The sequence below is a fragment of the Marmota flaviventris genome, chromosome 9 (genome assembly GCF_047511675.1).
Source record: "Marmota flaviventris isolate mMarFla1 chromosome 9, mMarFla1.hap1, whole genome shotgun sequence".
Lineage (NCBI taxonomy): Eukaryota > Metazoa > Chordata > Mammalia > Rodentia > Sciuridae > Marmota > Marmota flaviventris.
In genome coordinates, this window is record NC_092506.1 from 88,441,917 (window position 1) to 88,454,328 (window position 12,412).

At 38.2% G+C, this 12,412-nt stretch overlaps 1 protein-coding gene across 1 annotated transcript in view; it reads right to left on the reverse strand.

The window, feature by feature from the left end:
- The window catches only part of LOC114089022 (uncharacterized), a 97,115-nt gene that overhangs the window by 24,156 nt on the left and 60,547 nt on the right, over positions 1-12,412 (reverse strand). Inside the window, exon 8 of the mRNA XM_027930774.2 lies at positions 10,684-10,731. Coding sequence (XP_027786575.2) covers positions 10,684-10,731 — 48 coding nt within the window. The remainder of the gene's footprint in view (positions 1-10,683; positions 10,732-12,412) is intronic.

Genomic DNA, 12,412 nt, shown 5'->3' on the forward strand with positions numbered 1-12,412 from the left:
AACTAGTTTCATTAATACAATTACCCTGTAGTACATGCAACTATCCTTGATGTATAAGTAACTACAGATTGCAAAATCTCAAGGTTACTTCCTGAAATGGAAATTCTGTGAATAGAGAGCATAAAGTTATGAGAAAACACGGATTAGACAATAACTCTTACAAGAAAGTTTAATACCTACAATAATTAAACTTGATTGCAAAGAAATTTAGAAGGTGAATACTTTCTCTGACATTCGAGGGTTCCATGATGAACTGAATAGTACTTCTAAGCTTACACAGTAATTTTTGCATAATTCAGTATTACTATGTCCCCATCTGAGAGAAGAAAGCTCAAGGAGGTTACATTAAAAAAAAAATCATTGAATTAGGAGAAAGATGAGGTTTCCTGCTGACATTTTTTTTCTTAATCTTGTGGTCTCTACATAATAAAATCCTGAGACTGTCTTTGGATTTTATCTTTTTAACATTTGAAGTCATAAACGTTCTAATTTAATGATATGCAATCTATTCAGAGGTAGTAGGGGTAGGAGAGTTGGTTTCTGGCAGGGAGAAGGGGCAAAGATTCCACGGTGATTTTCATTTTTACCACGGTGAATGTTCTCCATTTGGAGGTTCTGTTCTAGTAAGTTCCCATGGGTCTGGCTAAATTAGTAACTTATTTTTGTTTTCTCACTGGATTTTGGAAATATGTACCACATGGTATTGCCTGCTCTTGTTTATGTGTTTCTCAGGACCACAAACAACAGTGTTATCTACAGAAGGACAGGGATTCTACCTTCCAGGAGGGTGAGCAGGGATTCTTTCTCACAGTTGTATTTAATTTAGCAATGTTCCAGGGACTTTGTATAATAAACTTGTATTGTTTATTAAATGTAAAGAAACAGCTTTTCATCTATAAAAAGTGGGTCAATGACATCCACATTTTAAAACTTTTCAAGTTGACATTAAAAAAAAAAAAAAAAGAAAGAAACCCTGACCCTTCCCTATACTGAGAAGTTGTGTAATGTTTCTTCTTTAAAAATGTCTGAAGCAGAATAAGTTGATGAGAAATAATTTAAATAGCAACGAGAGGCATCTATTTAAGAAATGACTTGATTTTTAAGTGTAATAACAGCATTATGTTCCCCTCACCTCCCATCCCTTGGGCGGCATTATGTTTTTAAAGTCCTCACACATGTATACGTGAAATATAAAAAAATAAACATGTTCATTTATGATAAAAGCCACAGATGTACCTTAAGACAAAGGATGAACCAAATTTACCCTGGAAAAAGACATAAATGATTCCTATTCCATTATATGTAAAGTTGCTGCTATTTACATTTTTTACCTTGTGATATAAAAAGAGTTAACAGAGATAAAATACTTTTTAGAATGAAGTTCAGCTTTAATGTCTCAAAATTTTCACAAATAATCCAAGAACAAATGTTAAGAATACATATATTAAGTTGACAAATATAATAAAGTTCTTATGAATGAACCTCTCAACTGTTCTGTGCGGTTTTTCATGTAAGGAAGTCTTTTGGTTCTGAAGCTTCTCAAGGAAACTACATTTTTGGAGAATTAGTCCTTATTCTCCCTTGAGAACGAATGGGCTTTTTAGAAATAAATATACTACTAATATAACTACTGTTATTCTGTTGCCATCCCTCTGTAGTGGGAGAGGGGACACTTCTCTGGATTACTGTGATGTTTTGGGGGAGGGGGAGCTTTCATGAAGTAGCCAATATCATGTGATGTGTTTTCAAAAGCCTTTGAGAAATAAGAACAAGCCAGTAACTTTACCAGATCCACCCAAGTTCACTAGAATGACATCCAGATATAGGCAACTATATTTTTTGCATACCCTTATCTTAAAAGTTCTAAGCTCCCCACAAAAAGACACTCCCCAGCCCCCACTTAGCAGTCATGTATTCCACACACCCACACAAAGGCCATTAGGAAGAGGCAGCCCTGTAGTTACACTCCAGAGCCACTGACTCAACTTCAGCTACACACTGGAATTTTAAAATGTTACCCTGAGCATGTTTATATACGATCTCATCCTCCGCAAGATTTAACTGGGGTCCAGACCAATATTTTTAAAATTCCAGGTAATTCCACTGTGCTGCAAAATTTGAGAAACATTGCTGTGATTAAACTGCAATGTCCAGTTGTGAATTTTATAATGTTAACAATCAAAATGTGATAAATAATAGAATCTTTCAAGATTCAAGGAGCCATTTATCCTGCATGAAACCTCTTTAATAACTGGGTCAGGCAAGGAAGTTAAACCTTCCTAATTTTAGTGCTGTCATCACCCCACCCTATATTCATCTTTCTCAAAGATAAGGAAGTTGGATTCTCTCCACTCTCTAACCTTCAATTCTTTCTCCTTACTCCCTCTCTATCTCTAGTCCCAAAACTTACCCACTTCATTTTTTTTTTTTTCCTTTTTAGTACTGGGGATTGAACCCAGGAGTACTTTACTACTGAGCTACATCCTCAACCCTTTTTATTTGAGACAGAGTCTAGCTAAGCTACCCAGGTGAGCTTCCAACTTGTGATCTTCTTGCCTCAGCTTCCCCAGGCTGCTGGGATCACTGGCATGTGCCACCAGGCCCAGCAACTTTCCCATTTCAAATGCAGCTCTCCCTACAGGGTCCCTCTGGTTTGTCTTTTTTTTTCTTTTTCTTTTTTCTTTTTTTTTTTTTTTTGAGAGAGAGAGAGAAGAGAGGAGAAAGAGGGAGAAGGAGAGAGAGAGAGAGAGAGAGAATTTTTTAATATTTATTTCCAGTTTTTGGTGGACACAACATCTTTATTTCATTTGTATGTGGTGCTGAGGATCGAACCCAGCGCCCCAGGCGCGCATGCCAGGCGAGCATGTTACCGCTTGAGCCACATCCCCAGCCCCTTGTCTTCTCTTTTTAAAAATTTCCTCTCTGAAATGATCTCCCAGATATAGGGCAGTTAGGTACATTTGAGCTTGAACTCAAAATACAGCCAGCCAGCCCCTGCTCAGTTGCTATACCCAATCCATCAAAATCTCTCTTCATCTCCCCAACCATCCTGGCCCATCAGCCACCTGGACTCACTTAACAGGTTCCTAATTCCAATCTTTGCTTTTTGTAACATCCATCAAATCATGTGATTACAGTCTTGCAGTGGTTTCTCCCTGCATTATAATCAACTCCAAACTCCCTCAGCGATTTCAGCAACTCCCTGTGTCCAGTCAGTAAAGCCTCACACCCACCCTTTCCCTATCACCTTTACTGCCACCTGCAGGTGGGCATGGAGCATTGCTCCTGCCTTGCCAAAAGGCCACACAACCTGACAATCCTAGAGTGCTCCTTGGGAGGAAGGCTAACCATAGTGTGGCCATATGCAGAGGCAAGGTTCTCTCTGACGTTCTGAATGCTCTGTCCACCCTCTTTTGCCACACCACTCCCACCATCAAGGATTTACTGGAAGGAAAAGAAAGAAAACCAAGTTGCTTAGACACCCAAAATCCAGTGATGGCAAGTCTGCCATTAACACATAAGCAGCCCTATTCTCCCTACGGTAAAGTGAAAGGTTCAAGTGCCGATGATTCATTCCAACCAGGACTCTCCTGACCAATCTCACAGCTAAAGCTGGGACAGCAAGCACAACCGCTGTTTTCCTCCTCCCAAAGCAGTCACCCATCCTTACTGTTCGAACAGAAATGTGTGCCAGGTCCTGTGTGGGATGCTGGGGATGTAGTGGAGAGTGAAATCAGCAAGGCCTTGTGGGGCCAGTTTTCCAGTCAGGAAGGCATTTTGAGAGCATCATGCAAACAGATGTAACCACTAAACAACAGGTTCCTCCTCTGCAGCCTCTAACTCCCAAAACAGTTCCCCAAGGAAATGGAGCTTATGCAAAGGTTAAAAGGTTGAATAAGTGTTAGCCAGGGAAAGACAAAGAGGGGGGGTGGGGAAAGGTATCAGGAACAGTATATGCAAAAGCCTGAGGCAGAGAGGACTGAGCCAAAGGAGGGGAGGGGGGAGATTACTGCAGCTGGAGAGCAAGGAGGAACACATTCAGTTATTAGATTGTACAGGTGCTGTTTTAAAGCCAGGACTTTACATACTAATTTATTTATCCCTTGAACTAGCCACACTGTTTCAGCCCCCATGAGATAGCTGTATTATCATCAGCTTTATTTTACAGAGGAAAGTGAGACTCAGATTAAATAACCTACCAACACCGAATTAACAGCAAGACAATTATTTTTCTCTTTGTATTTTCCCTGAAACACAATACAATATACACACCAAGGGTGGGAGCACTAAATTTAATGAATCAAATTCATTGTGGGGTGAAAAATGTAGACAAACCAATTCTGACTGAACTGACAGGTAACAGACTAAAGTATCACTTTTCAACTAGTTGTTTTCATGTTATAAAGATGCAACCACAATGAACTATTTTGTAGAAGAAGGTTCCCGTTTTAAGAAACTGTGTGGTTAAGTTTCATTTGGAAAAAAAAAAAAAAGCTAAACTAAAACTAAAAATACTTAGTGGAGTACTTTCTCCTTTCTTAAAAAACACACCCTGTTCATACTTACAGGGTACAACATGTTTTGATGTGTGTATGCTGTAAAATGGCTAAATCAAACTAACGTGCACTTTCTCACATAGTTTTTTTTTCTTTTTTTGTGGTGAGCAATCAAAATGTACTCTTAGCAATTTGTTACCAACTACATATGACAATAATCTCTGGTGGGAGCCCTCTGCTACAGTTTACACAACTTTCACAAGAATCATACATTATTCTTACAATCAGAAAAAAATTAATAAAAAGGATCCAGAGAAGCTAAGAAAAAGGCAACCCAATTAAAAAATGGGCAAAGGCTGGGTTCAGCTGCACACACCTGCAATCTCAATTACTCAGGAAGCTGAGGCAGAAGGGTCTCAAGTTCAAAGCCAGCCTGGGCAACTCAGTGAGGCCCTGTCTCCTGGGTTCAGTCCCTCCACACAGATATACAAATTCCATTACATTGAAAAGACCAAAAAGAAAAAACAAGAACAATAACAACAACAAAAAAAACAAGGCAGAGGACTTGAATTCTACAAAGAAGACATTCTACAAGGAAGATGCACAAATGATCTATAAGCATATGAAAAAATGCTCAGTATCATTAATTATTAAAGAAATGCAAATCAAAACAACCAAATATACCCATTACAATGACCAGTAAGTTTTGAAGTGAAAAAATCAGAACTGCTGATGGCAATGTAAGATGGTATAGATACTTTGGAAGACAGTCTGGTAGTTCGCTAAATAGACATACCATATGATGCAGTAATTCCACTCCTAGGTACATACTGAAGAAAAATTAAATACATGTCCACACAGGAATCTATACATAAATGTTTATAGCAGCATTGTGCCTATTTCACCAAAAGGTGAAAACCTAGATGTCCACTGACAGATGGATAAACAAAATGTAGTTTATTCATTCAATGAAATATTATTTGGCCTTAAAAGGGAATTAATGATAAGTGCTATGACTTGCATGAACACTGTAAACATTATGTGAAAGAGCCAGTCACAAAGCTACTATGTGACGCCTACTCAAAGTTCATAAGAGGGATTATGGAAAAACAAAGTAGACTAGTTGTTGCTTAGGGTTTAGGATTGGGAGGTAGGGGTGACAACTAAAGGGCACAGGGTTTCTTTTGTCCCAGAATTGAGTATGGTGATGGTTACATATATCTATGAATATAGTAAAAGACACTGAATTATCTGAAATGAATTATATGGTTTATTAGTTAAATTTCCATTGCCATCTCAGAATATGAGACTCTGGGTACTTTATAAGGAAAAGAATTTTATTTGGCTCACAGTTTTGGAGGTCCAAGAATATGGTGCCAGCATCTGCTCAGCTCTGAGGAGATAGGTCCCTCTGGCTAAGCCACCACGTGGTGGAGGAACGAAGAGGATCTACAGCATACAGAAGGGGCTATGCTCACAGGGAGGCATCACTTTATAACAAACAACTCCCACAAAATAGGCGTAATCCCTTCAAGAGGTGGTAGATTATCACCTTCCCAGGCCTGACCTTTTGCTGCTTTCATTTCTCAACACTACTGAGCTGGACATCAAGCTTCCAACACATGAGTCTTTGGGGGAAATACTTAAACCATAGCAAAGCACAAAATATGGTATGTAAACTACATCTCAATAAAACTGCTTTAAAAAAAGAGAAACGACCAGGTGCTGTGGCACATTCCTGTAATCCCAGTGACTCCAGAGGCTGAGGAAGCATGATCATGAGACCAGCCTCAGCAACTTGGTAAGACTCCACTCAAAGTAAAAAGGATTAGACTTATAGCTCAATGGTAAAACACTGGGTTCAATCCTCAAAAAGAAAAAAATAAGAAAGTCCCCTTAACAACAACAAACAACTCCCCCAAACCAATATGAAAATATTCTCAAACTGACTCAGAATTGAAGTAATTAACTCGAAAACAAGACAACTGGCTATATGGTGGCATATGCCTGTAGTGTCAGTGACTCAGGAGGCTGAGGCAGAAGGATCCCAAGTTCAAAGCCAGTCTCCACAAATCAGCAAGGCCCTAAGCAACTTAGTGACACCCTGTCTCAAAATAAAGAATAAAAAGGGCTGGGATGCTGCTTAGCGATAATGCACCCTTGGGTTCAAGCCCAGTCTGTCTGTCTGTCTCTCTCTCTCTCTCTCTCACACACACACACACACACACAGAATACTGATGCTATAGTCTGGATTTTAAATGTCTCCAAAGGGGACATTTAGAGTCTGGTCCCCAGGGTGGTGCTAATGGGAGGTGGCAGAACCTAATGCAAGTAGCTTATAGTCATTGGGGGTATGCCACTGAAGGAGGACCATGGATCTTAGTTCTTTCCTCTACTCCCCCCCCCCGCGCCCATGAGGTGAGCAGTTTTGCTTTACCATTTACTTCCATCATGACATGCTGCCTTGCCACAGGCACAAAGCAATGAGACCAACCAATCATGCACTGGAACCTCCACAATTGAGTTGAAATAACTGTTTTTTTCTTTATAAATTGATTGTTACAGGTTATTTCACTATAGTGACAAAAAAGCAGACTAACAGAATAGGTATCATGTACTTTAAATTTTCCAAGTACTGTTTGAACTTTTTATTATGTACATGCATTACTTGCATTTTATACTAAATTTTAAACAAAATTACATGTTAAGGAAAAAATTACAGATGAGCAAAAAGATGAAGAATCAAGCTGCTAATGTCTAGTATTACTGCTTAATCAGTACCTCAGGCAAAGTCTCTTCCTAAGAACTTTATGTATCTTAGAAAAATTATTCCCAAGAAGTCTTTATGTACTGCTCAACCTAAGTCATCAATTTCAGTCTGAAAGAAATAGTCACAAGAGTCAAGAGGAAGACATCAAGGCCAGACAGTGAACTCTGAGGAAGGTTTGTACAGATCTTTATAGAAATGTTATGGTGTCATATATAAATAGCACGAGGCTGGGGCTAGGAGGAATCAGTGCTGTGACCTACTGCTTCCTTGTCCACCCAAAGTGAAGAGGTCTCCAGCCGACCTATTATATTCCTGCATTATCATAAATTCTGCCTGTAGACCATGTGGTCCCCATCTGGTTTTCTTCTGGGAACTGTCTTCTAACTTGCTCTTTCGTGTTACTATTGTATTTCTGAGATGGAGTTGAGTCTTACTCCACCAACTTTCCACTAGGCAGTTTGTTACTATAATGTACATCTTTATCAGTCCACACCTAATATCTCTGACAGTTTATTTTATTTTAGGTTGTTGTGTTTTGTTTTGGTTGTTATAGATACCGTACCTTTATTTTACTTCTTTATTTATATGTGGTGCTGAAGATCGGACCCAGTGCCTCACACATACTAGGCAAGCCCTCTATCACTGAGCTACAACCCCAGCCCCAGGTTGTTTTTATTAACTTTAAATTTTTTAGTTATTTGTTGAACAAAAACAAAATAATATTTATAAGCAATGTGCAAAGCATAAAGTACTAATTTTATTTGCTAAATTTTATGATTACTCACTTCTGTGTTCTAAGAAATCTTTGTCTATTTCAAATCTTAGAGAGGTCATTTTATGTTGTCCCCCCCCTCCGAAACTTTTTGGTTCTAGCACTATGTTTAGGTTTATGATTTATCTTTAATTTTGGTATTGATGGATCAATTTAAGAACTGACACCTTAATGATATCAAGTTGCTTAATCCATGAATACGGTATATCTTTCTATTTATTTAGGTCTTTCAGACTTCTTTCAGCAGTGTTTCATTTTTAGTAAAGTAGTTTTGCATCTTGCTAATTAGATTAATTTTAGGTGACTGTTTTAATTTTACTGCAAATGGTAATTTTAAAAGCTTTCGTTTTTCTAATAATTTTGCGAATATGAAGAATAATAGATTTCTGTATAATGACACTGTATCCTGCAAAATTGTTAAGTTCAATTCTTCCAGTATATTTTTTGGATATTTTATGGAATACTATATACTATACATACACACATCATTTGTGAATAATGACAGCTTTACTTCACGACTTCCAATATTTATGAGTTTTATTTTTGTTTTGCTATTATACTAAAACTTCTAATACAAAGTTCAAGTTATCAATTAAAGTTGTTATTAATTTTATTTAAAAAAAGAAAAGAAAAGCAGTATTTAGTTTCAGTGGAGTTCATTTTCCTTTTCAAACTAGAATTCAGACTCCACCACCTCTTCACTTTGGGTGTTCTAGACCCCCTGCAGGCATTACTGAAAGACAACAGGAAAAAAGACTAGATATTAATCAGGTAGTTGACTTCTCTGCCCTAAGTTTATTTTTTTGGTCCTATGTTTTATCTTGTACATCACCTTCTGCTTGTCCAGCTTTTTTGGAGAGGAGAAAACATTAAAATGCTCCAAACTTTCAATTTTTCTTAGTATTGTTGCCGTTTTTCACTGACTTTCTGGGACTTCTGCATACTTTCTCAGTGTGTGTGTGCATTCCTTATTCTCTCCTAATTCCCATTTATCATGACCTCTCCCTGTTCCTACTATTTCAAGTATACAATCATGATTTTCTGGGTTTTATTAAAATTCATACAAAAGTCTAGTCACTCACTACCATCTCTGTGACCCTTGAAATAACTACATATTTAAAATGTAAAGTTTCCTTTTATAATTTATACCACAATAAAATACAACAATTCGTGATCTGAACTGGAAGCATTTCAGAGGGGATTCAGGCTTATTATTACATTTTAAGAACAGAGGAATGTTTCTGGAAAGAAAATACCAGGATAGTTACAACTTATTATTTTACCTTCTGTCTTGAGGGTACAGAACATGAGAGTGCATTGTGGTTAAGAATCATTAGAGAACTTTGATGCATAAAAAGCTAATGCCTACATGAAGGAGGGGAGGGGACAGAAAAAAGTTGCCAGAATTCACATTTCTGGCCTTTTACGTTCTCAATATCTAAAACTTAATTCTTTTTCTTAAATATTATATTTTGTTTCTAATTTTCTGTAAGCAATAACATAACTGCAACTGCCATTCACCTCCGTGTGCCAGCCACAGTACCCTGATTGTGTTCCTCGTATACAAGAGGCTTACTCCTTCTTCAGAGTGTCTGCACCAGGGCATCTGTACAGTTATTCCTTTTACCTAGAATGTTCTTCCCTCCAGTACATGCAGGACAGGCTCTCTTCTGCCTATCAGGTCTTACTTAATGACCCCACCACAGAGAAGTCTTTTCTGACCAATTGATGCGACGCTGACCTTCTCTGGTCATTCTCTACTTACTTGTGTATGTATTCTATGTAAGTGTGTATTCTTTCCACTTCAGACTTCCAGTGTTTAATTGGTATATAGAATTATCTGAGTAAGCTATGCCCAAATATCCATTACCCTCTTCTGCAGAACTCTAGGCCTAAGCCAGGTCCACCTGCTCAAAACTGCTGTGTCCCTCCCTGCCATGTCTGGATAAAACTGACCCTACTAAGGTAGCCTAAATGATAGGGACAGGGATGGGTAACTGAGCCAAAGGCAATAATGCATGACTAGAACATGCTTGATTAGGAAATCAACTGCTTTGGAACTACTGATTTTCTACTGTAAACTTACTTCTCCTCCCGTTTTCCCAGTTGTTACATCACCAGCTGCTCAACCCCTAAATCAAGGTCATCCTTCATTCCTTCCTCTTCTTTGCCCCACTAACAAGTGATCAGCCCCTGAATACTTATCTACATTACTACTGTCATCTCTTGCTTGGACTGCTGCATATGCCTCTTGTTTTCGCCTCCTTTCTGTTGTCACTCTTGCAAATTAGAATGACTTGTTTCATTAGCAAGACCTGAAGATTTACATATTCATGTTTCATATCTGCAGGCAGAATATAAAATATTCACTTCTAAAAACGTGCTTCAAAATTCATAGTATGAAATTCCAACAAGCTTGTTTTAGAATTTATTCACACCTTCGCTAGGCTGAGAAAGACTATTAACCCAGAAAACTATCATTTATTAATGCATACATTGGGCAGCCCTTCAGGTAGACTATATGGATTCATGGATGAATAACATGGTTAAGACAGGCCAGTGTACCAGCTTACATGTACACCTCTGGCTGTTATTACTTTTGCACCTTAGAATAAGATCCATTTCTTGAATCTTTTAAAACTCACCTGCTAGGGAGTTAGCACTGGAGTTCTGCAGAAGCACACTGGGAGACTCTACAAAAATAAAGAGAGATTCTGTTATGAAAGAACATTTAATATTTAACTAAGAACACTGGCAATGTGTTCTTTTTCTGCCCCTGGGATGTGATGGTGGTGATATGGGGGAGGGTAGAATATTCCACAGGAAGTTCTACTTTTGCCGCTGTTGCTATGAAACATACCTTGAAGCCACCAGTAATTCTGAGATTGTATTATTGGAGCTTTCAAGACAGAAAACATCTAGCTTATGTAACACTTAAACAGTATTTACTATGTACAGCCAATTGGCTTTGCTACAGTTCATTCATCCACATGAAGGCAGAAAGGTGGTGACAAATGAACCAATCTCTGCTACTGACAACTCTGCTCTTCTGAGTGGAGTGGACCATCTCAGGATGGCCCCTTTCTATTCATGGGTGCCTCAAGGTCTTGCATTATCCACATCCTAACTTCACATAATGGAGATGAAGTGGGTAGCATTTTTGCTTCTTACTGAAAGTCTCAGTACGATTCTTTCAATTTTTTAGCCAGTACCTTAAAATTTGAAAAAAAAATTTAAGAATTCTATGCCCCAGTTATACGACTTTTCAGACTGGCTTGTCCACCATGAGTATTGTATAATGGAAGATTAAGTACATGTACCACAGGGGAAGAGAGCAAGTGCATCACTGTGTAGTCTTCACAAAGATGAACACTCCCACTAAAACAAAACCAAAAAATCCCTCAATGTACAAAGAGAAGTAAGCAACAAGAACTTGGAAATCTTTATAACTTGTGCAAATATCTTTCTCATGCAAATGTCTTCCTCGTGATGAGACTATAATCCATTTATCACAAAAGGATACAGTGTAATATTAAACTCAAAAAAGGTCAAGATCAATGGACTATACCAATGTACTCAGCAGCAAAGTATCAAATAATTGTTAACATCACAAAGTACTTACCTCACACCAGGTTTTGGGTGGATCATGCTACCTGCATTAACCCTCCCCAAAATTCTAAACAGGAATACTGTTTTGCAGTGACAGATACTGAGGCCCAGAGAAGGCCATCCACTTAGATAAGGGGCAGAGTCTGAACCAGGCTGATTTGATTCCAAAGCCAGAACATGAGTGCCAAATAGAACTGTTGATTTTCTACTGTAAACTTACTCCTCCTCCTGTCTTCCCAGTTGTTGCATCACCAGCTGCTCAACCCCTAAATCAAGGTCATCCTTCATTCCTTCCTCTTCTTTGTCCCACTAACAAGTGATCAACCCCTGAATATTTATCTACGTTACCACTGTCATCTTTTGCTTGGACTGCTGCATATGCCTCCTGTTTTCTCCTCCTTTCTGTCATCACTCTTGCAATATGATTTGTTGATGACTTATTTGAACCCATGGCCATTTCCAAGCCACCTCAATCCTTAGACTTTTCAGTTTTAAGAGTTAGTAAAGTCCCTTCTTTCCCCTAATGTTGTTAAAAATGGGTTTCTGTTACTTGTCATCAAGAAAGTAACTAAGAACTTCTGGCCTATTCTGTTAATGCCCTTCAGTGGGTTACCACAATCTATCCATCCTGTTTGCTGATATGCTAACTTGTTCTTCCCTCTATCCAACTCAGGATATTTATAAAACCATGCAGCAGACTGAATATTTTAAAAGTAGAATTTTAACATTTTTATCTTTTCCCAGAACATTCTAGAAATGGCAGTA